This window comes from Camarhynchus parvulus, chromosome 2 (genome assembly GCF_901933205.1).
Source record: "Camarhynchus parvulus chromosome 2, STF_HiC, whole genome shotgun sequence".
Taxonomy (NCBI): Eukaryota; Metazoa; Chordata; class Aves; order Passeriformes; family Thraupidae; genus Camarhynchus; species Camarhynchus parvulus.
This window is the reverse complement of record NC_044572.1, coordinates 130,718,622-130,743,832: the sequence shown is the minus strand read 5'-3', so window position 1 is coordinate 130,743,832 and position 25,211 is coordinate 130,718,622. Positions and strand designations below refer to the sequence as shown.

General features: G+C 38.5%; 1 protein-coding gene across 2 annotated transcripts; it reads left to right on the top strand.

The window, feature by feature from the left end:
* Positions 1–3,625: 3,625 nt before the first annotated feature.
* On the top strand, positions 3,626–24,382 carry ANKRD46 (ankyrin repeat domain 46). Of its 2 annotated transcripts, none has more exons than XM_030943320.1 (4): positions 3,626–3,664; positions 16,419–16,761; positions 18,119–18,277; positions 22,330–24,382. In XM_030943320.1, the coding sequence occupies exons 2-4, from the start codon at positions 16,451–16,453 to the stop codon at positions 22,544–22,546; spliced, it is 687 nt and encodes a 228-aa protein (XP_030799180.1). In that variant the 5' UTR covers positions 3,626–3,664; positions 16,419–16,450; the 3' UTR covers positions 22,547–24,382. The 2 variants fall into 2 exon arrangements, with proteins under 2 accessions (XP_030799180.1, XP_030799181.1); XM_030943321.1 differs by having other exon boundaries at positions 3,663–3,926.
* The last annotated feature ends 829 nt before the right edge of the window (positions 24,383–25,211 follow it).

Genomic DNA, 25,211 nt, shown 5'->3' with positions numbered 1-25,211 from the left:
TTGTACTTAGATTCCACACTGGGATTGTTTGTGCATTTGTTTTTTCCCTCTGGTTGGGAATCATACCCATTTAGAAAATCTGACATGCTACATATTCATACACAGACATTCCCATCACATAAAAGATGCAGCTCCGAGTTCATTTGCAGGAATTGTTTCCACTGCTGATAGTTCCTGAACAGCTAAATAACTAAAAGATGTTGCTCTTTAAAGTCATTTGTTGAATGAAAGGGAATAATATAAAGTGAATTAACCTCCACTACAGTGTGATTGGCTGAAGAAAAATATTTCTAAAAAAATATTTCTAAAAACTCAATCTGAATTCAGAAAAAACATGATGCTGCTGTACCTTCAGAAACCATAAAACCAATCACTAACTGCTCTTCAATAAGCAATCGATTAAATTGTGTGGTGGGTTCTCTTGCCCCTTTCTCAAAGTGCTCTGTACTTGTTACTGCCAGAGATGAGATTCTAGGTTAGGTGTGGCATTCACAAATAACTTGCAAATGATATTAAGAAAGACAACATCTTCTGACTAGATTTGTACCCATGCTGCGGACTGGAGGATGGGGTTTAGTGGCTTTGCTGTGGTGAAGCTTTAGCAAGGACTAAGTTCCGTGGCACTCTGGGCTTGAGGCCATTAGTCTGACCTGAACATGTTTAAAATATTTTTTGTGAGAAGAACAGCCTTGGACAGGGCAACAGAAAATCACTGAGCATATCAGCTGTGTCTGGTTGCTGATACAAAACTCATTGAGCTGAAAAAATTAAAGCTGATAATTAGAAGAGAGCTGTTAAAGCAAGTCCCAGTATGCTCTTGCATTTAACAGTGATAGTATGGAATGGTATATGTAATTTATACAGCAAATTTGAAGTGGTTTATGTCTTCATACACCAAGCTGTGTTTTTAGAGACTTAATATCAAACCTTAAAACCATGCTTAGCTAGCTTCTAAATGCTGTGATCACAATGTTCTTAAGGGTTTCCTCTGATATTTCTCTACTTTTTTTTTGAGATGCTTGAAAAATGTAGTAAAAGTTTATCTTTTGTACATTCTCATTAGAAAAAGCATTGATTGAGTTGGGTCTTTATAATTTTGGCATTAGCATCCCCAAGAGTCTTATAAATCTTTGCTCTGAGTTGGAGAAAAATTTAACTGATGCTGTTGAAAGACTCTGAAAACATGCTGATTCATGAGAAGAAAAACATAACTTTTATTTTGTTTCTGATCCTGTAGGAGTACATGGTATTACTAGCTTAGCATAACAGCCTGAAAATTCTTGTCTGAATACAAAGTCTAGTGCTGCAGTAAGATTTAGTAGGAAAATGAAGAAGCATAGGTGGACTTTGCAGATAGTGCAAATAGGCTTTGTAGAAGCGCCTGCACCTAGGCAATTCTGCTGTTATGTGTTATTTTAGAAAACTTGAAACAGGCATGAAATAACTTCTACAGAGAAAATGTATGCAAAACCTGGTTCCAGCTTCCTAATGCCTTGATGCTAGTTACTGCAGCATGATTACCATAGCTTCATGATAAACACTTTTACTAGATTTTCAGGACATTTACTGTACAAACATATATCAAGAAGAAAAATCAGTGCCATAAGTTTTCCTAATACAACAGAAAACTGCAGGTACAGGCAATGGAATAGTATAATTTGCCTGCTTATACCTGCCAGATGATATGGTGTTCAGAAGCTTGAGACAGTACTGGGTACCCTTTAGGAGAAGTAGAGTTGAAAGGTAGCATTTATGCAGTTGTTATGGTTAAAGAATGTGTGATTAACAGAAGTCAATCTAATTCAGGCCTATTCAGCAGTTAAAGTGCCTGTATATATATGTCCTTGTGGTCACTATAATGCCAAACAATATCGATATTGGCACATTTGGAAATGCTCTTCAATCCCCACATACAGTACATTGTAATAAGCCTTAGAACAGAAGCAACTGTTCTTGTGTCCTATTCCAGCAGGAAAAAAATAATTCTCTCTGATATATCCCAAAGAGATCAACCTGAACTGTATTATGTGAGATTTTCTAGCTTGTTTGTATCTACCTATAATTACTGAAATGCATACGCCCTTCTAACTGTTTATTTGTTCCAATGCATGTAGTTCATTTGGCTTGTATCCCAAGGAAAAGATTTTTAGTTAGGCGAAATGAAGATGACTGTGTATTGTATAAGAGGACCCTAATAATTTATTTTAGATATTGTCTTTCAAAATTAATTGTCTGAAAATAATACACCCATTATGGAAGTCTTGAATTATAAAGAAAACAAACAAAAAAACCCACAAAAACAAAAACCAAACAAACAACAAAAAACCAAACCAGAAAACCAAACCAAAACCAAAAAAACACACCCTACAAACCAACCAAAAACCTCCACTGTCATCGTCATTCTGTGACTGTGCACTGTTCTTTAGAGTTTTTGCAAATCTAGTTACTAGTGAGAATGGGTGCTGAGACTATGCTTTTTGTTTTGTTTTCCCTTTCCCCAGACACTGTTCGAGCAGAAAGGGGAGGGTTAACAGGAAAAGGTGCTACTCAATTAGCAAGAAAAAGTATTTACATATCAGCTTGTATTGTTTCTGTGAGTGTCTGTAATTAGTGTGATGGTTGAGCAGGCCATTGCCACCCAGGCACTGTCTGGGAAAGGCATGCATTGCCTCTGATCCTTCCAAGCAGACCAGACTGTTGTGGTTCGCTTACTGACCTGCTGAGATATCATCCATCCAAAAAAAAAGCTACACTGATATTTTTGGGTGAAGTCAAATAACTTCATCCCCCACCCTTTCTCCCCTCTCACCCCCGCTTCCATTCACATATACTCAGAGAACCTTGGTGCTGAGGCGAGGCGGGGACAGAGGCACTGTACTTCTGCTGGAATTTTTAGCTTGCTGATTTTTGTGGTGTTATAGAGGTAGCACACACAGCAGCGTCAAAATCGCAGAATCAGTTAGGTTGGAAAAGACCTCTGAGATGGAGACCAACCTCTGCCGGAATACCACCCCATCAACCACACCATGGTCCAGTCTTTAAGTCTTTAAACACCTCCAGGGCTGGAGCCTCTCCCACCTCCCTGGGCAGCGTCTAATCGCCCTTTCTGTGAATAAATTCCTCCTAATGTCCAACCCCAACCACCCCTGGCACAGCCTGGGGCGATGTCTTTTTGTGCTGTCACTTGCTACCCGGGAGAAGAGCCCGACCTCCCCCCCGGCCTCAGGCTCCTCTCAGGGCTCAGCAGAGAGCGCTCAGGTCACAGCCGAGCCTCCTTTGCTCCAGGCCGAGCACCCCCAGCCCCATCAGCTGCTCCGCTCAGGGCTTGGGCTCCAGAGCCTTCCCCAGCTCCGCTGCCCTTCTCTAGACTCGCTGCAGCTCCTCAATGCCCTTCCTGAACTGAGGGGCCCAGAACTGAGCCCAATACAGGAAGGGTGGCGTCACCAGAGCCGAGTACGGAGGGCTGATCACTGCCCTTGTCCTGCCGGCCCCACTGTTCCTGCTTTCCAGCCTCTCGCGGGCCGGCACCGCACCGCGGCCCGGGGCGCCGTGAGGGGGCGGGCGGGCACGGAGCGCCCGGCGGCCTCCGCCCAGCAGGGGCGCGCGCGCCCGCCCGGCCGCTCGCTCCGCCCGGCGCCGCGCGCCCCCCGAGAGCCCCGCGCAGGTACGGCGGGAGCGGGCCGGGACCGCGGGGCCGGGGCGGCAGCGGGAGGCCTGGGAGGGCGAGGCAGGGAACCGAGGGCGCTGTCACCCCGACAGGCCTGTGCCAGACCTGGGGAGGGAGCCGGGGACGGGCCCTGGGCAGAGGCCGACCTGGGAGCCGGAGAGGTGGAGCGCTGTGATGCCGTTTGGTGGGAGAACAGCGGGAGCAGTGGCAGCCTTCAGGGGAGGGGAGGGGACGGGGCCGCCCCGCTGACAGGGCATTGGTAAGTGAGCGGCTTTGAACGTGCTTTCGAGGGGTAAACAAGATAAGTGAAACTGAAATACGTGTTTTAACCTGCTGTCATAACTGTTTTTGATGAAGCAGTTACTGTTTTTATGGGAAATGGAGTAGTTCCCTTTTTAATTTTCTAGACCACACTAAAGCCGCTGCACGTTGTTATTGTGGTGAAAAGGTAGGGATAACACCTGAATTGTAGACAGGATAGGGAAGTAACTAGAAACAAACTATGGTGAGTAATAGTGAATCGAAAATCCATCAAATCTGAGTAGCAGAGGGTATAAAATTAGTTCTTTGAAGATCAATCTTAAGACCAATCTTACTAAATATTTAATAGAGGTCTTGATGTAGCAATTAAAACTTTACTGTCTTAATTTGATAGTGATGGGGAGTTGGGAGGCACTGACAGTATGGAAGAGGGTTACAGTATTACACAGAAAGAATTGGGTGATCCTGAGAACAAGGGTATGAAATAAGTTTAATAACAATATAAAGAATGAGGGTTTAGAGTTGTAACCTTGCAAGGAAAAAATCTGTAGAATAAATTCTTACCAGTTGAAAGCAACACAAAACCAAAGAATGTTAGGTAGTTACAAGATATTGAATTGCAGAAAAAGTAAATGCTTGCTACAGTGATCCAGTTAAAGGAGTTACTACTATCCATGAACAGAACTCTAGAATTCTTTGTGTAATGTTAATCATTCCCAGCAAAAAAACTGGAACAGAAACAGGAAGATATGCTGAGGTCAAGTAGGGAAATTAAGAGTCTGTTGGAAGAGGCATTTGGCTATTTTAAATTTTGCAGAATAATTGTAATTTTGCTTTCTGTTTAACCAGCAAGGTAAACACCATGAGGGAAATAAATGGAACTAAATGATCATGTTAATACATGAATAATTTAACATATATTTTAAGATTAATAATATATGAAAATTTCTAACCATCAGAGAGCACTGATATTTAGGACCAGCCTTCCAAAAGGTCAAGGAAGAGTAAAAACGGAACAATTATTAGATGGAATATGACTGGTTTGTAAAAATAATGGTTTTGTTTGCTGCAGCAGAGGCCTAAGTTTAGTGTTACCTGTGGACTACAGATCAGTTTTTCTTTTTTGTTTGTTTGTGAAGTAGGTTATTAGCAAAAACTTGTTAAATTGTTTTTTAGAAGAAAAATATTTATAGTAATGTTTGCAGTCTGGTGACAGGAAATGACAATGGCTAATTGCTGGCTTTTTTGTGTCGAAGAAAAGGTGTGACAAGTAAGCTGAGATGAGGTGAAGGTTGAAGTGTAGAACGTGCATCTGCTGTCTTCTTACCAGAGCAGTGTCAGTTTGCCTCTGCAAAAGGAGACTCTGAAATTCACTTCTGATCTGTAATCAGTGACACAGAGATTTCCTCTCTTCAGGTTTTGGTGTCCTTCACTTAAAGTTGTCTCATCAGCAAGAGTAAGGGATTTGAAGCAATGCTTTAAGTTAATTGTGTTATCTCACCTTACGTTCTTTTGAACTTAATGTTTGAGCACATGTGGCCTTGAAGTCCTCATCTGCAGCTCAGGACCTGAGGTACTTGGTTGTCCAAGGAGTGAACTACTACTAGAAGCTCTTCTAGGGATTTGGGTATGCTGGAATTTTGAGGGCTGTCACTCTTTCCTTTTGGTCAGTCTGTCAGTTAATATCTCCCCACATGATCTCAATTGAGGATGTTTCACTTCCAGATAGATCAGTTAATAAGCACATAAGATGTTTTAGAGGGCATTGGTTTATACATGTTATGTGAAACCCAGGATCCCTGAAGCACTGAGCTTTCTGGAGAGACCATCCATAGGATGCTGTTAGAGTAGGCAGCCAGCCTGTCCTGAGTGCATGGGTTTGTTCCACCAAATTTCCATTGTGAGTGTTTATTGTGTTTGGAAGAGCACAGATACTGAAATGGTCAGTTTTATTGTGGTTTGCTTTGCTATTTAAAGATGATAATTAATAAATATGTGGTAAAAAAAGGTTTTATCTTGTGCAGTCCTCCACTGCAGCCTTGTCTGTACTTACAGGACTTAGATTCTGGTTATCATTCATCTATCAGCACCACTTTTCCTAGTGGCATTTTTTCTTTCACTTTTTCAATGAAATTTCAATTGGTTGTGGAACAGAGCTGCTTAAACACCAATTTTGTGTGTCAGCAAATTTCTGACATCCAAGTAATGCAGCTACATCAGCTGAATTTTATAATATAAACTCAAAGGCATAAATCCTGTACTGCTCATTATGATATTCTTCAGCATGCTCAAGACCTCTTAGAGTGTGTTAGAGTGTCTGCTGAGTGACCAGCAGTAGTGGATGGTGACAGAAGAAGGACAGCAGGACATTTCAGGAATGGCTTGGAGTGTATGGGCTTCCCATGGATGGTGTAAAATGCTTGTGTGTCTTCTTCACCTCAGAGTTTTTAATCCACAGAAGAAAATGCCTGTCCGTGCTACATGTTAGTACCTTAGGGGCTGGTTCTCTCTGAGAATGGGTACATCTTCAGAGTTTTGCTACATCCAAGACTCATCAGCTTTTACTCAGGGCTACTGAGTAGGGTTGTAGATATAGGTGATGTGGGTCTTCAGGAAGCATTAAAACAAAGTACCATACTAGAGGCTTTTGAGGAGAGTGAATGCGTGTAGCATCAAAGACATTTCTTACATGCAGAAGTGGTTGGGTTGAAAACTTATAAAAAAGGCTAAAAGAAATTGCCAGAAAAAGGAAGGGGGCAGAAAGGTTGCGCATGAGCTTTAGTGTACGCAAAGTAAAATGATGTCTTGGGTAAAATAATCTAAACTGTGCTTATATGGTGGTGAACTCAAGACTGGCAGTCACCAATCAAGAGAAAGTGCTTGGAGTTACCAGTGAATGTTCCCTGGAAACTTAAGCTCAGTGTAGTGGCAGCCAGAGAGCCAGGAAAATGGTGACTGTTCTCAAAGAGATTGTAAGAAGAAGACAGAGGGCATCATTTTGCTGCTGCAGCTGGTGCACCTACATCTGGGGTAGTTTGTGTAGTTCCAATCTCTGCACTGGAAGAAGGACACAGTGGAGTAGGGGAGGGCAACTGAAAGGAACAAGGGGATCAGATTCCTTAAGAGAAAAGATTGAAAAGTCAGGATTGTTCACAGAGGATATTGCTGGGGCATGATCAGGGTTATGCAGTGAAGGCAGTGAGTAAAGTGAGGGTTATTCATCCAGTGTTGAGGCACTGGAATGGGAGTTGCATGCTGGGGCCGTTGGGAGGTAGTTTCAGATGGATACAGGGAAGAAGGATGACAGGGGGCACTGTGGTGGCAGTGTGAGCAGGTTCAGGAATGAGTTAGAAAATGGACAAAAGGTCTGTTGAGGGGCTGCTAAAAGAGCTGTTCAGGGAGGTCCACAATGTACTGTGGTGGCTGCTGGATGTGTGGAGAATGGACTGCCGGAAGCAGCCAGGCTCATGTGCTCTCCCAATGGAGGATCTCTGGTGGCTGCTCTTGAAAGCAGAGTGCTGGGTGAGCCAGATCAGCCTGATCCAGGACATCAGTTTGGTCAACTTATAATCAGTAATACTGGAATAATTGTAGTTCTACATGGTTCAGTTCTGGCTTCTAAAATGTTAGAATTTGCATGTACAGCCTAGAAAAAGTGAGCAACAAGGTGATAGTGTTTGCCAGGCCATGGGTTGTAAAGATAGGGTCAGCTATGAAAAGCTGCAGAAGAGCCCTGTAAAACTGAGTAATTGGATAATACACTGGCACATGAGTTCAGTGTAAGTAGAGGGATTCAGATAGCATAAAGAGAATCCTAACTTCCCGTTGCTTCTCAGTAATGAGCTGTATCTTAGAGTTTTGATGAATGGTTCCATGAAAATGTAACAACAGCATTAAGCAGCAGTGGAAAAGTGGAAGAAAAACAGTGAAGAAAGAAGTAAAAGAAGAAACTGAAGAACTCTTTACTGAAGAAACTGAAGAACTCTTTACTGAAGAAACAAGTAAAAAACAAAGCAAAGAATTTTGTCGTGACACTTGTTAATCCATGGTTCACCCCACACATCTTGATTGAGTCACCCCTGCTCTGTCTGCCTGCTCACAAAACAGAGTAAAAATGAGTGAGATTCAGAGAATCAAAACAAGAATGGTCACAGACACGGACCCCCTTCCAAATGAGGAATGACCAAGAAAGCTGGACTTCAAAATTCATCCTGGAAAGGGATGCCTGACGAGGCTATGATGAAGGTCTGTAGAATCATGACTGGCAGGAAAAGAACAGGCAGAGGTGAGCAGTCTGTTCTTCCTGCAGCAGAGCTGGGGGTCCACAAGGGAAGATGCCAAGCCCCTGATTCAGCAAGACCAAAAGATGTTCCTCCTAAGACCTGAGTTGGAGAACTTACCAGAGTATGTTGTGGGTATTAGAAGTATTTGTGTTGAAGAGGAGAAAGAGCAGATTCAGAGGTGGAGGTGGAGCCAAATACTTAAAAACCCCATCATTTTGAATAGAAAAAGCAATATTATATATGCTTGCCCTCTTCTATGTTCTTTCTGGCCTCTGCTTTTTGCCACCATTTCGAAAATTATACTAGGCCTGAAAGGACCTTTGCTGTGATCTGCTGTGTCTGCTTTATGTTGGCTCTTTATTCACAGAAGTCATAATTGACATGGACTTTTTTTTCACAGTTTCTCTTCATCCTTCCTCAAATAGAGCTTGTCAAACCTCTTTAAAGAAACTTGGTATTGCTGTTCATTGACTAAACACTGGGTTTCATGCTGAATATTGATTGAGTCTTTTACAGATGAGTTACTGTAAGTTATCTAAAGGTTGAAGTTCCCCCTGTACGTGTAATATTTTTTGTTTTCAGGCACAGCAGGATAAATTGATGCAATTGGTAAACATCAGTTGAGCTACCTCACTCTCAGATTCTTTTCAATCATCTTTCATTGCATTTCTGGTCAATTCCAGTTCCTGTGCAGATCAGGAGCTTGAGGTTGACCTCTCTGATTCTCCTCAGACCTGCCTGTTGTTCTGGGAATGCTTAGGCTGCTGATTTACTCCCTTCAGTCCCTTTAGACTGAAGTTGGGCAGTCACTAGTACTACTACATGTTTGCCTACATGGAGATTTTTTTTGAGTCTAAGCATGGTGAAGCAACTATTTATGCAAAGGTAGTATCACTATGTATGTAGTAGTTAGACATACAACCTTAATAGTGTTACCATTTTATCTTGTCACATAAATCCACTGTGATATTGTTAAGTTTTTTAAGTCATGCTGCATTGATAGATATTTAAAATATTTGAAAGAGTAAATTTATCAATTTACTATTTGTCTTTGACAAACTGGTTCAGTGATTTACTGTGTGAACATGAAAATTCTGAACAGAAATATGTGTATCCAGCACTTGTAGTAAGAGTTGCATGTTTGACAGTCTTAGTTGTCATATCATTGGTACATTGATATAAATACATCGTTGGTATAAAATAATGAACTTCAATGAACAAGCAGAGCAAGATATATTCTCAAAGGTGAAGTCAAGCATACAGTTCTATATAAACGACTCACAAATTTAGTAGACATCTGCTTTTAAAAGTGACTTGTTTCTGTTCCCTAGCCACTAAACCAGATTTGATGTTGCACACTAAGGCCATGTCATCAAGGTTATGCATGACTAAGGATATATAAGCTATTATATATAAGGGGAAAAAGTAGGAAAATATGAACTATATAACAAGTCATCTGGTCACAGGTTCCTAGTTTGCTTTATTGCTTTTATTAAGTTCTGATGATTCCTCCTGGACACAGAAAGTTTTTCTCTATGATAGTTAATATGTCATCTCAGACTTACTGTTTGTCTAGATAAGGACTAGGTTTTTTATGTGAGGGTGTTTTGGATTTAGTTTTGGGTCTTTTTAAAGAAACAAGCATAAATACATACTTTTTAAAATTAAATACCTTTGGTTTCAGAACTCAAGCAACATACCTAAGTCCTCATTTCACTAATAGACAATCAAAGATTAAATGAGAACGCTGAGAATGCAAAGAAGTAGCAGTTAGGATTTCAGAATCCTTTTAATAAAGTTTTATAAGATCTTATTTTCAGGCCTCTCATAATTTCCTTCCCAGGATAATAGAAAACACCACAAATGTAGAAAAAGTGATCTGTGTGAGTCAAGGCTTACACGCCATGCCAGTACTTAAAGGGAACCTACAAGAAAGGTGGAGAAGGGCTTTTTACTAGGACATGAAATGACAGACAACTGGGAGTGGCTTTAAACTGACAGAGGGAAGGTTTAGATTGGATATAAGGATGAAATTCTTTCCTGTGAGGGTGAAGAACAACTGGAACAAGTTGCCCAGAGGAGCCGTGGATGCCCCATCCCTGGAAATGTTCAAGGCCAAGCTGGCTGGGGCTGTGAGCAGCCCGGTTAGTGGTGTCTCAGGTGTCCCTGTCCGTGGCAGGGGAGTCGGATCAGATGACCTGTTAATGTCTCTCCCACCTCGCAGCGTTCTGTGTTTGTCCCTCCAGTGGGACAGCAATTCAGCAGTCCGCGTGGTGGCAGTGTCCGTCCAGCCTCCAGTGCTGCTCCTGCCTCGGCAGCCAGCCGGACACGGCCCTCTGTGTCTTTTCCAGAAGGCTGCTCCGAGGCTGCAGCAAATTTAAACACAACCACTTAATTAAGAGTGGGACAAGTTCTCGCTACTCTGTTACTAACCAGACTATTAAACCAATTACAAAACAATATGTAGTAACCTTTAATATTTTCTTGACCAGCGTACGCCCTACATGTTCCCAGCAGAAACAAAAAAGGAGTTCAGGTAAAGCTTTGTGAAGAGGTTGATAATTATGACTAATATGATTCAGTAACTTTATATAAAAATACATGTATTCAAACTGGTCACAATGGTCAGAGAAGTACTGCAGCTATATACTGGTTTAATTGAGCCAATTGTGAGGAATTAGTTACAGATTATTTGAAGAAAATCTGTAAATTGCCTTTTTTCATAAATAGTTCTTGTACAGAAGATGAAAGATGAGCAATGTTCAAAAATACTTAGCTCTATATTTGATAGAAGTTAAATGTGCTCAAACATGTAATGCAACTGAATTACCAGTTAATTCAGTTAAATTACCAGTTAATTACCAGTTAAACCAGTTAAGTTTAGCAAGGATAAAATGTTTGTGAATCTGTTTGTTAATAAAGGCATTTTAAGTGAATGATCTCTTTCTTATTTTTCCCTTGTTTTGTGTACCTGAGTGCACAAAGCTTGTACTATTTTATCTGGGAAGCATCCTGCAACCCTGGATTGGCATTTGAGGCCTTGTATATTTTTTATCTTGTAGTGTTGACATAGTGGGCAATAATGAGCAAAGCTCCCTGTTTCCCAAAGCCATCATCTGCTGATCCGTAAGAGCAGCAATAGTTGTTAAAGCTTTTTCATAAAGCACTTTGTAGCCTGTACTTGTAAAGCCCTTTGTATGTGCAGTGCCCCAGAGTTTCTACTTACAGGATGGTCCTGACATCAAGAGATCATCATCTGGATGTCTCGTGTCTGCATAAGGGAATGGGAGTGATTGGAAAAAAATGGCATAAATAATGTTATTCTGTTGGTACCTACCCATGTGGCTGACTAGGGACATGAGAGGGCATGTAGGTGTTATAAACCTGCTGTGATACCTCAGATCCAGGAACTGTTGAAAAAATAGCTGAAGTTAGAAAGGGAAAATCTGCAAAATATAGCATGTGTAAAATAGGCATCACGCTGTGCTTAGTCTGAGGTGCTGCTTTTAGCAGCAGTTCCATATTGGTGAAGCCATAAAACTGTTCCAGTTGTACTGAAAAGATAAAGGTTTCTAATAGAAAATACAGAACTTAAGTGTATTTTGATGTACATACTGGAGTTCTTTCCTAAATGGAAATTAGTTGATCACATCATTTTTTACTAAACATAATATTTATTCAGTTAAATGACTTCTCAGTAACTTACACATAAATACACGTGTGCATTAAAACTTAGCAAAGAATTTCTCCCTCAGCATTTTAAGCAAAGTACTGGAATGTTTTTCATTAAATAATGAGGAAGAGCTCTGCAAGGCGCTGTCACTGAAGTGCTCTCAAAGTGCATTACAGAAAGAGGATGCTGTTTACCACAAGGGAGTTGACAAATGCAAATTTTGCAAGTAACGTGTATGGTGTGTTTGCTGGCAGAGGAGGTTACTATTTCCTGGATTTGTTTAAGTTTCCATTTCTTGGTGGTGGCAGTTTCCCTAGTGGTGATCTTCCTGATGCCTGGGTTCTAGATGTCAGAGGTTGTATTAATAGTGAGAAGTCTCAAGGATGGAGCGATCTGATATTGTTCTGTGGTACTGACATGTTTTAAAATAGGGGCAGTTAGTTCAGTTTTCCTGAATGTGGTGGGGAAAACAGTAGTTTTGCAGAACTGGTATGTCCTATGGAGTGGTGACTGGTGATTAATCCCAATTTGGCAGGTGCATTAATACTTTTGTAGTGGAGGGATGGGTCCCTTGAGTGATGGTGTTTCTCATGTGAAGCTGTTCTCTCCTGTTCCTGGGGCTATTTGGTAGCTGTTGGACTTAAGGAGAAAGCAGAGACCACAACATATATTTAGTAAAATATATACTGTGCACAGTTAACACAAATTTTAGGACTAGTTTAAGAAGTGACAGAACTTGCATTTAGTTCTGTGGTTTGAATTTTTCAAGATCACTTCTGACTTCTACAGATGAGAACGTGTCCTGCAACAGATGAGTGTGTGACAATGAGTTACCATTGTACACAGTATAGTGAGAGACAACTGACCCCTAGTAAATAAATTATTTCTACAGAATCACTTAATTTAAGTGATTCCTTTTGAAAACAAAACAGCTTGGTTAAATTTTCTTATCCTGTACTACATGTGTCATTGAAGAGGCTTACAGCATAATTTCTGAAGTTATTAATTAAGAAGTACATTGTGTTGAGGCTAAAGAAATGTATAAATCTCGGGAAAATGTATTCTTACATTATGCCTTTCTAATGGGAACCCTTCTAGATTGGGAGGATGTCTTTGAATTTACTTTTTTTCACAAAACTAATTTTCTGTCAAAGTACCAAGTTATTAAAAGCAAACCTTTTTTAACAAAAATATTATTTAACAGATACATTTTCAGTAGATAGTGATGCATTTTTAGAAGCAGTCATTTACTTCTGTTTTTGAAAATTAGATTTATTTAAGTAGTAGTAATAATTTTTTGGGTTGTTCAGGATGGTCATTTTGCAATAATTTGTGTCTTGTTTCTAATGCAAGTCCATTTGTCCTAATTGGTGCTTATGAAATCAGTCCTTACTGGTAGGATATCAGCTTATGGGCAGGTTCAGAGTTGTTAATTTTGCTCCTAAGTCTGTTGTATCAGATAATCATTGCAATAATAAGCTTTTTGATACTGTGGGCAGAAGTACAACCACCATTTGCTTAATGAAAGATATCTAATTCATTTTACTTGTGATTTTTTTAATGAGTTTTCTTACACAGGAAATTTTGCTAAGTTGGGTTAATTTTAAGGCAAGACCATGTTTGGGGACTGACATTTTAAAGATGGTGCATAGTTCAGCTTTGTGTGCAGCTTGTATTTGGCATAGGTTAGCTAGCCATATGTGAAATAGAATTGTGTTAGTAGAAAAAATCTTTTTAATCACAAAGATAAATCAAACCAGATGGTCCAGATTTTTTTTTTTGTGAATGCATTTGCTTAGTCCACAGTCTTCAAGTATTGGGAAGAAGGATTTGTCTCATCTTTGTTTTTCTTACTCTGAAATACTAAGGTTCAACTTTAGTCTTGTACACATGAGTGATCAGTTCTAGATTTTAGTGATGATAAATTTTGAATCAGAATGACTTCCAGTTACACTTTCTGTTAACTGCTAGTATTTGTGCTTCCTTTTCTGAGAAGATCAGGAGGTGACTTTTTTCCTAGGTATTATTAGCTAATGTTTCATCACAGTTGGGGAGCTCTGTAAGGCTTTACCAGACATACACGTCTGGTATGAAAATACAGCCATTAGCTTATGTTTAACAGAGCATGCCATGCTGTTTCTCAAACAGCCTACGTTTCTTCCAGTATAATATTCTCACGTTGATTTATGTTAGGTCTTGTTTTATTAAGCAGGTTTGAACACTGAAGCATTATTTTACAAGCAAACCACTTTTTGTCAAGTGTGAGTAGGGGTTTGTGGTATTGATATGCTGCTACTGTGGCTGATAATTTGAGGTTTTAAAATTATTTATGATCTTGCTTTAGGGAAGATTTAGTGCAGAATATAAAGGTCAAAATCACATCACAGAGAAACTGGGCCCATTATTTTTTCAGTGAAAACTGGATGAGCAGAGTGGAAGAAAAATTCTCATATCATTCGTGATTTGGGTGGAAAATGGGCAAAAATTGAAATTGCTCTCAGCTGGGAATCACAGCTTCGTAGCATCCAGGGGGTTGTAACATCTTCACTGAAAATTTGAGGAATTACATTTTCCTTTCTTTTTGTATAGGGTTATAAGGAGGCTGTCAGTGCCCTGCATGACTCCAGTCTCACACTAAGTTTTATGGTGTATCAGTGAACTGGCCACTTGCTATTGGAGATGGTTGTGGAAAAGAGTTCTTGAGCCAGTGATGTACTGTCACGTGCTTAAAAACATACTTGCAGCCTGGAGGAATGTACTCTGCTTAGAATCATTCCTTATACAGATACCAAGACATAGAATTTATTTCTATCTCTTTCTCTTCAGCATCCAATAAAGAAAAAGACGTTGTGCATTCCTGCACTGGAAAACTAGACAAGTGTTGATATATGTAGCAGAATTTGTCCAGATAGGAAACACAGCCTAGTGAAGTTTAAATATGATTTATTAAACTCAACAGCCCCCAGTGCTACAGCTGTTATTCAGACCAGTGTGTAGACATTTTGAAATTACTTCTGGAGGTACTTTGATCTTGAATTTGATCTAAAACATGGGGGAAGAGCTATAAAATGTAGACAGTATGAACTCTCATAAAAGGAGAGGGTTTTAATTGAATTCTTTGGCTACTGGCCATGTTTCCATTCTCCTGGCTGAATGAGTGCACTGGTGTGGAAGGATACCTTATATAGATGAGAAAATTTAAATCTGTGTATAGCAGTTTTAATAAAAGATTCAGATAGTTAATCAGAACACTGCTACACCGTGAGCCCAGAATAGAACCCCTGGGCAAGTCAAAAATACTGTTTCAAGTGACATTTCAGTTCACTTTCTATGCCAAGCTTATCTAGTAAAATCAAGTTTCCCTCCTATCACTTTAACTTTGTCATGTATCTGTTGAGATTTCTTCTAGAGGAATTTTACTTACTTGTATGATTTTTCTTCTTTTTTACCACCTCTCTGAGGCAGTACAAAAAGAGGACAGCTGTCCAGTCTTCTAGATGTTTTCATTGCTTCTTAAAATTGCCTCATGAACATTCTACCATTCTCTTGCTAAATCATTCTTTTTCCTTGTTTTCAAGTAATCTTTTCTGTGTCCTGTAAGCACACAGTGTCATCATGTTTTGACTTGCCCTTAAAATATTCTTCAGCAAAACTGAAATCATAGTTCATCAAATATTCTATACCAAGTAATCCATGGTGAAACATTTATCTTCCTCTTTTATGTCCTGATACAGAAAAGCACTTAATCCTTTATTTAGTATTAAGCCAGAGAAGCTGCATTTGTATTTCTCTGTGTTGAGGGTCTACTCAAACCCACAGTAGCCCTGTGCTTGATTTTACCATTGTCTTCCTTGCACCCACTTCCAGTTTTCAGGGGGCAATTTCACCTAATTTATTTAGTTTTCTGTGTTCTGTATTGCTGTTCTTGTTTGTTCTGTAGCTTGTGTACCTCTGACACTGTAAAAATAATGTTCTCAAAGACTATTGAAAAATACATTTATTGCAGAATGAAGAAATTAGTGGTTTTATTAAGCATTTTTAGCTGTACTGTAGTTTGTGCATTGAAGTTCAAAATTAGAGGGTGAAAATCCATTGGAGCTTTGCTTATAGCTGGTAAAAATTGCAGTTAGTGTGACTGTACCAGTGGACTGAATTGTTTAGAGCTTCCTCATTTATGAAAAGTTCTTCCTTTCCATCCCAATCTGTGCCATTTTGCCCTTTAATATCAATACTACTACATGTGATTCCTTATTAGATTGAAAACTAATCACCTGTCTGGCATCTGTGGCAGAGATCTTACCAGTTTCCTCTCCTAACAAAGCTTAGCTGCTCTTTCCACTGGTGTGAACTCTCTTTTTTACCAGACGGGAATGCAGCGCACAAAGTTAATGTGTATGACAGGAAGATTTCAGAGTTGACCTATAAGTTAGTTTGCATTCTTGTTTGGGACCCGAGCAATCTAGTGAATATTAACATTTCAATTAGTGTTTATTTGCCTGGTTTCACCATCATTTTTTCACCTTTTTACTTGCAGGTTGCTCACCTCCTCCTGAGAGAGTCAGAGCAATGTCCTACGTTTTTGTGAACGATTCCTCCCAGACCAACGTGCCTCTGCTGCAGGCCTGTATTGATGGAGATTTCAACTACTCCAAGCGGCTCCTGGAGAGCGGCTTTGACCCAAACATCCGTGACAGCCGGGGCCGAACTGGCCTGCACCTAGCTGCAGCCAGAGGAAATGTAGATATCTGTCAACTCTTGCATAAATTTGGTGCTGACCTGCTAGCCACTGATTACCAGGGGAACACAGCCCTTCACCTGTGTGGCCATGTTGATACCATCCAGTTCCTAGTTTCTAATGGACTTAAAATTGATATTTGGTAAGTCACTTTTTACAGTACTTATTTTATAATACATTAGTCTTCTGTCACCAGAGCCTTGCATATAAATCTGCTGTTGCTGAAATGTTGTATTTGGTGCAATTCTGCTTTTCAAAGGTACCACTTAATTTAAAAAAAGCAAAATAAAAAGGTAGGAAAACAGTAAGAGGCCGCTTCTGCTAGTCTGTGCAACGAGCAAAGCAAATGCAAATAGCTGCTGCTGGTGTGAGCTGCTGTATTTAATTGTGTCTCATTTATGACATTGCTGCCCTGGTTTGGCCAGACAGCCAGGTGTGGGTGGTTGGCCCCAAAGAAAAAATCACATTGACTACTTTAAAAGAATTTCTCCACCCCATTTGCTATTGTGGTACTATCTAAGACAAAGAAAATACAGTGTATGTGTGTGTCAGTTCATTCCCATACTCTTCTGGTAACAATGCTTCCTTTCAGTGTTTTTGCCCTCCCTCAAAGTCTGTGACTCAGAATATTGTATATTCTTTCCTTCTGGCTTCCAGCAGCTGTCAGATGCCAGTGCTCAGATGGAAGCTCTCAAGCTGCAAAATAACTAGCTGTTTCATTCCTGTGCTGAATTACTTTGTTTGTGGAACTTTCTGCATATTCACAACGTGTGCAAAAGCCAGGAGTAATGTCAAAATCTTTGAGTTTTTAAATCTGTCCCTTTTTCACCTGTCCCTCATTAGTGTTTTCAACTCAGCAAAACTAGTTATTGGTAGACCAGATTATTTATGGGTCGTGGGTTGGGACTTTTTCCCCTCATTTCAAACAGCTCTGGTGGAAATTCTTGGTCTAAAGGCAGCTCTGGACCTATTCAGTATTATTTTAATAGCAGCAGTGGGACCATCTGTATTTTATTTCATTTCTGCCTCATGTCCTAATACCCTCATGGAAAAGGAACTATTAGGAGCCAGATTGCACAATTCTTTCTTGAAATTAAGCTTAAACTTGAACATTGCCATAAATCTACTGGGGTTTTTTGGTTTGGTTTTTTTTTTTTTTTTGTTTTGGTTTGGTTTTTTTGTTTTGTTTTGTTTTTTTGGTTTTGTTTTGTTTTTTTGGGTTTTTTTTGCTGTAACACCCAGATTCCAATTAGATTAGAGTCCTAAGAATTTGATTTTATTAGAGGGGGAAAAGAGTTGTGCAATTTCAAACTTAAATATACTTATTTTCTTCTATATCCAATTGTGCTGTAACTTGGGTAGATTGGAATTTATTACTATCTGATAAAACAGAAAATAGTTCTCAGGACTTACTAAATTGTAATATGTTATGCTGAGTTGACTTGTTACAAAATTTCTATGTTAAAATTTTCTTATGTCTTTTTATGGGCTTGTTTTAGCAACCATCAAGGTGCAACACCACTTGTTCTTGCCAAACGAAGGGGTGTGAATAAAGATGTGATCAGACTGCTGGAATCTTTAGAGGAGCAGGAGGTGAAAGGATTTAACAGAGGAGCTCACTCAAAGCTGGAGACAATGCAGACAGCTGAAAGTGAAAGGTATTTACCAAACAAAAATAACTACCAGGAGAAATAATGTTTATGGTTTTAGATTTTTGGGATTGACTTGATTGTTTATTCCTCAAAACAGATAATATCAAATTTGGCCTGATATTATCAAATCAAAATTGAGTGTTAAATTCTGGAAAAATCAAAAATCAAAATTGAGTGTTAAATTTTGGAAAAATCTCTTTAAACAGATCAAATGTAAGAAAAAAGCAACTTCTATTGAGATTTTAATTTTATGGTAAAATTTTTAAAATATTATTACTGATTTTCCATTCAAAGTCCCAAACACAAATATTCTACCACCTGCCACAAAGCCAAGTGGTAAATAGTGTGAAATGCAAAATGGTAGCATCACAGGCTAACCTGACATCCTTTTGATGATTTTCTATGCAAAAAAGAGGGGTGGGAGACTTTTCATCCATTTGAATTTGAACAAAGGATTTTATATGGTGTCGTATATAAAATTTCTATTGTTAGTAGTCTTGGAAAAGATGGAGAATAAGAATTTTTTGGTGGCTAAAGAGATAGTTAATGCAGAACTGAGGATTTCAAGAAAATTGCTGACCATTTCAGGGAAATTGTTGGGTTAGAGGGAAGTTAATAATGAGTTCCTAAAAGTCTCATTCTGGGACTATGCTTACTTAGAATTTTCTTAAATAAAAAAGCAAAAGCATGAGAAGTAGAAGCATGTTAGTGATACCAAGAAATGAGATACAGGCAATCTTGAGGAAAATTGAGATGGCATAGACAAAAACCTGGGGTTACAAGGGAGAGGAAATCAATAGTAATAAATTGTGATTCTGTAGCACAAAATGCAACTGTAATTACTGAAAGTTGTATGCTATAAAATAAAAGTTTCTGAGCAAAAACCAAACATATAAGGAGAACAGGCTTGGTGCATTAGTCAGTTCCAGGAGTTAATGCTACCCTGAGAAATGCAGTGAAGTCCTACAAAGCACGAAACAAGACATTTTCACTACATAAAGAAAACAGTCAGTCCTGTTGTATAAAACAATGGTGACTTCTGCTCTCTGGTATGTCGTACTATGCTGCTTACCCCTATTCAAAAAAACTGGATTTTTTTATATTGTCTAATGATGACCATGAAGTATGACTACTGGAACATTATATCACAAAAGACAGGGAGATTTGTCATATAACTGTTGCTTGGTTTATGTGAAAATGTAGTCAGGCTGTACTGTAAACAGAAAAGAAGCTGTATAGATGGAGTCAGATCTAAGCTGAGTAAACAGAAAAGGTGAAACCAACAAAACTGCAGAAATAATACTCAGTACTCCCATGAAGTTCTTTCTTATACATCAGGTGACCTTACAGTCAGAGAGGCTGTTCTAAGCCCTGAAACAGAAAATTAATTTTATTTTCAAAATTACATGGTTGTACATTGTAAGAATTAGTGCATATTACCTTTCAGACTTCACTAACTTTTACTGAAAATTTCTTGACACACCGAAATGCACTTAGGCTGATTTTGTTTAAACATATGGATGAACAGCTCAGCCAGCCCCATTTAAATTTTGGTTTTTGATTTGATGGTGTCCCTTTAACAAACATAGCTTCCTTTCTGTTATTTGACCTTCATAAATGTTATATTGTTTGCTTTGGCCAGGAAGTCAGCAGCTCTCCTTGGGGACAGGCACAGAGACATAAACAGTGCACTACCCAGCTTGTTTGGGAACGTGTTTAAAATGTCTGAAATACATTATTTTTAAAGTAACAAATGACAGATGTCTACAGGAGCCAAAGCAAATGAGCTTGTGTGCTGTTTGCTTTGTAAATAAATAATATCTTTTAACCAGTTGGCTTTTCAGACCTCCACAGTTTTACTTATCCCTCTTTGTATAATTTTCACATTTTAGGGACACTTAGATTAATGTCTTCTGTCCTCTACCCTCTGAACTCTTACATTATGTATGAACCTATGGAGAAATAACCTTCTTTCTAAAAACAGTCTCTGGCTTCAGTTTTCTGCTCCTTGTTACAGGCAGTTGCTTTTGCTCGGGAAGCAGAGGCCAGAGCTCTGTTCCCAAGTCAAATTTGGTTTTGCTTGCTTTGCCCTGCTGCCAGGAGGCAGAGCTCCCTCTGTCCCTCTCTCACACAGACATCTGTCCTTCTGCACAGCCCAGTAGGACCTGTGGCTGTGCCACAAGCATGTCTAAATGTGAACTCCCACCTGCTGCTGGACACAGAACATCTGTCTGGGCTGTGTGGCACAAACTCTTTTCTTTGACATGTTGCTGCATTACCAGTTTTTATGCAGCTCTAATTTGTAATAAGAAAAAATATCTTGAATAACATTTGTTTTAATTGGGTCATAATAGAAAATAGTAAAAATGTTTTCTGTGTACCCTTTTTAATGAGCAAGCATGTGACCTTTCCACTTAAATTGCATTGCACCTTTATTTAACCTCTCTGTGGTTATGTATTAACTAGTTAGTACTTAAGAGTAAGCAATTCTGTTCTGCACAAAGGGCTGTCTTTTACTAAACCCTTTGTTTTGCTTGGGAAATCATAATAAGCAAGGAAGATTACTAAATCCTGCACCTATGGGTAAGCTAAAATAGCTTTACAGCATGGTAAATATTTAAAAAACAAAAATACAGGCTGTTTAATAGGCAATTCCTGAAATCTTGTGCACATGATGCTGCAATACTTGAGCAAGCTGTGGGAGTTCAGGCTAATTGTTCTTCAGTGGTTACACTTCCTGAGAAAAAATACCATATGAATAGTGTGAAGTTTTCCCATGGTGTAATCTTAGAAGAGAGCTTTGTGAATGAGTGAGACTTTTTTCTGATAACCATCATTTTTCAATTTATTTCTGCCATGAAGAACAGCAGCATTTCTACAATTAGTTTTGACTTGGAAATTACTTTTCCTTGATTTTTAAAAATTTTTATTATTAGTCTTGTAAGAAATATCTAGGAATATGGTAATGGAAAGCAATTAAAAGGGAGGAAAAGATTTTTTTTTTTGCTTACATTCTGCTATTGACATCATTGAATATGTGATTGATTCCACCATTTCCTTTCTGTGTTTGTCAGGGCCTGATCCTGTAAACACCCATGTATGTAATTTCACTCAAGTAATAAGTAGTAAGACTGTGGAGATGGCCACAATTTTAAGTGAAGTCAGGCTATGCAAAAGCTTTGCTATTCTTCATGAGATTTTTCATAAGCAACAGATAGTTTCCTGTTACAGTTGTGAAACCAGCAAAATTGGGAGAATTACACAAGCTGTGCAGGATTTTGAGACAATTTAGGTCTTTTCTAAAGGTGATCATTGTCAAGAAGACTGCCTCTCTCAGATTTTTTATTTGTTTTTCATGAAAAGTGAGAATTCTGCTCCCTCATTTATAGTCTGACAATTTAAGGGGGCCTGATAGATTGGTAGTGGAATGCTAAAACATCAAAGAAGTCACTGAGCACCATATGGCAGAAAACACAGCAATGCTAACTTGTTCCGAAAGTTTCTGAGCTTCTTGTTATCCAAAGTTATTGTTTTCTGTGATTTTTAAATGCTTTTTCAGAAGGGGCATGTAACAAAGATATCCAGGAGAGTAGTAAAGGTCACTGCAGAACTCAGCATCTCAATATTGGTTAAAGCTTCTATTTTATTAATCAGAGTTGATTTTTAGTCATGATTTGTTTTATCAACAAATAATGGGTGCCCCTTGAGGTCTTAACTTATGCTTCATTATATATTACTAAGCTGTATTTAGTAGGAATTATGGGGACTGACCTTTGAAGGCTTCTGGCTAGCAGGCCTGAAAATTCAGTGCAGTTATACATACGCAAGTATAATTCTCTTTGCAAAGGTTAATAAAATGTCCTTTCAGCTAAAATAAGTTTAGAATTAGAATGTTTTCCTGATCTAATTTGTCTTGATTTAGCAGAAGCAATGCTATAAATCAGTAGGGGGGTTTGATTTTTAATCTAGAATGTTTCAGGTGCCCTTAGTGGGATCACTGTCATACTTACAGATGCATTCTTTTACTCTGATATATTTTTAACTTTAATCCTTTGTAGTGCAATGGAAAGCCATTCCCTTCTTAATCCAAACCTGCAGCAAGGTGAAGGAGTTCTTTCCAGTTTCCGCACGACGTGGCAGGAGTTTGTGGAGGACCTGGGCTTCTGGAGGGTGCTGCTTCTCATCATTGTCATCGCTCTCCTGTCCCTTGGAATTGCATATTATGTTAGTGGGGTGCTTCCTTTTGTAGAAAACCAGCCTGAGCTGGTGCACTGAAGCAAATGCAAAGAAGTACACAAGTCCTTTTCCCTGTTCTAATCTAATCTTATTTTGAGCTTGGAATGATTTGCTTGGTGCAGACAGTGGCAGCTGTATATGTTTGCCTTTTGTACCTACTATTAACCCCTTTGGAGGAGGGATTAATTAATTTCGAGTAAAACACCGATTTCTAAAGCATTCCTAAGATACCTCTGACTTACCGTGACTCACAAGCAAGATGTGAAGATAGTCCTCTCTGATAAAATATTGTGATTAGAAAAGGCCTTTCATTATGAATATTAAGTTCCTGCATATGAAAAATATATCCTAGTACAGAACCACATTTGGTTTATTTTTTCTATGAAGAGAGGTAAATCTATTGTTGGATTTTTTTGTAAGTGCTTCAGTTGAAAGAAAAATATTCTTAGAAGTCCCCCTCAAGAAATCTTAATAATGTAATAACGCTTTCTGATATATAGATGGTGATAAGCTGCAACTCCATAGTTCTTTTAATGCTTCTCCATAGTTTCCTATCTGCTAGTTTATAAAAATAATGAGAAATAGTTCAAGTTCTACTATGTCTCTGTTGTACAGATCACTCCTTTATTTATTAGGTTAATGTGGTGTGTCTTCCCCACATGAATTTAATGTTGTTAATACCTGCCTGAAGTAAAATTTATAGAACAAAACTGTTTGTTGTGCTTTAGAAGAAGACTTGAGCTGAAAATTTTGAATTTTTGTTGAAATGTTGCTAAGCAAACTTTCTTTGTAGGGGTAATTAAAAAGTGATTTAGGTGTTCTGCCATGTATATAATAATTCTGTAAGGTCATTGTGAAATATATCATGAAGGATAACTTTTTTGTCCTCCCATAAGGGTCAGACTGTACCATGTAATTGTGTTTTCATGCTTGTGGAGAGAACTTGATTGAATAGAATTCCTTTCTAGAATTGTTTTCCATTTCACTTGCTTTCAGACAGAACCTACAGGCCTATGAATTATTTTCTGAGTATGCAGAATAAAGGTGTTTAAAATACTAATATTTAGGAACATTGTATGAAATTAAATCTTGATCCATTCTGTATTTCTATTCCTATTCTGCTTCCCATTTTGCTGTGAAATCCTTGGTTGTAAATAACCTAGGGATACAAATCCATTAGATACTTCTTTAGGAAAGGTATTGCATAGTAAGTGGGAGATTTTCAAAGAAAGTGGATTCTCTCTTCCCCATGCTGATTAGACATCTAATTCTCTTTTGCCATTGCCTTGCAAATCCCAAACAAAATGAATTCTGTGAGCCTAAGGAATCTATTTTTTTTTTTTTTAGTTAGCCACTCCTCAGTTGTTGCTAAATAACATAAAACATTTATTGTACATTTAAATGTAACCTACATGGTTCTGTTCTGGTACCGTGTATATTTTTATTTCTTGTTGATTGGTTTGAATGAAGGGGGTTGTTGTCTTTGTTTTGGTGGGTGATAAGGGTTTCGCTGGAGCTGGGCCCCATTCTAAATTGCATCTGAATAAATCTTGATCTCAATTCTTAAGTTAGACTTTAATGACACAATACTTTTTTAACAGCACAATGCTGCAGAAAAAAAACATCCTAAAGAAACCAAAAAATGAGAGCATATTCCTCTTTTGAGTATTTCCCTTATGGTGCCATTGTTCATAAAGATAAATATAAACTCATCAGATACCTAAATTACACTTACTTGTCTAAATAAGTACATTTCTGTTAATAATACCATGCATCTTGATTAATGACATTATCTTTCACTATGTATTATCTGCATAATTTGTAATTGTATTCTCAGTGTGGGTGAATGCCACAAATAAATATATGTAGTAAATATGTTTTGGTTTATTATTGCATTAGTGCAGCAGTAATGACACTACCCCATTTTACTAAGTTTGTTGTGCATTGATAATGAATATTTCAGCAGTGGGGAACTTCCCTACACAAGAAATGGCAACCATGCAGCTGCTATGAGATTCTAGAGCACAGGTTCTTTAGATTTGCCTGTTTTGTTTTCAATATTGTTGCTGAATTAAAATTGCTGTCTGGCTGTCTCTCTTCTCTGAGACTTCAGGTATTGACCATGTGGTCTGGAGGCTTCTCAAAATTTAAGATTACCTATGAGGAGGAACAAAACATAATGAAGAAAACAAAGCTTGAGCCTTAAGTAGCCTTTCCTATTTCACTGCATGCATAAGCAGACAGGCGGGAACTACACATGGAAAAGGTTTGAAAAATTGTGTTTGAAATTAAGATATTTCATGTTTTAAACCAGAAAGAAATCCAAAGCACTGTTTGAACCTCACTGTGTAATGAGTGCTGCTCCTTTAAATAAGGACACGATAAATGTCTGATAAAAGTGGAGTTTGTTCTGTATATGCCTCTGTAACTGTGAAAGGTCTGCTGTGCCTTTCAATATATCTGCAAACACTAATGTCTTCCTTTTCAAAGGCTGCTTCTAAGGAATGAATTTACCTCTGTAACTTTAGCTTACTTGTCATGGAGGGTTCTACTATTTCAATATAAAGACTTGGATTGTCTGTAGGTAAATAAGATTTCTTTTATTTATTATTGCAGTGGTATCTTGGTACCTTGATCCAGGTACTCACTTTTGTGCCAGGCAACACAAAATTCAGCTGAAGTGCTTAAATATGATTAAGATAAC

Bases quoted from the DNA above. Each gene is read 5' to 3' on its own strand.
- ANKRD46 (XM_030943320.1), top strand. From the start codon at position 16,451: ATGTCCTACGTTTTTGTGAACGATTCCTCCCAGACCAACGTGCCTCTG. The intron at 16,762-18,118 runs GTAAGTCACTTT...GGCTTGTTTTAG, and splicing joins GGACTTAAAATTGATATTTG to CAACCATCAAGGTGCAACAC. The intron at 18,278-22,329 runs GTATTTACCAAA...AATCCTTTGTAG, and splicing joins CAGACAGCTGAAAGTGAAAG to TGCAATGGAAAGCCATTCCC.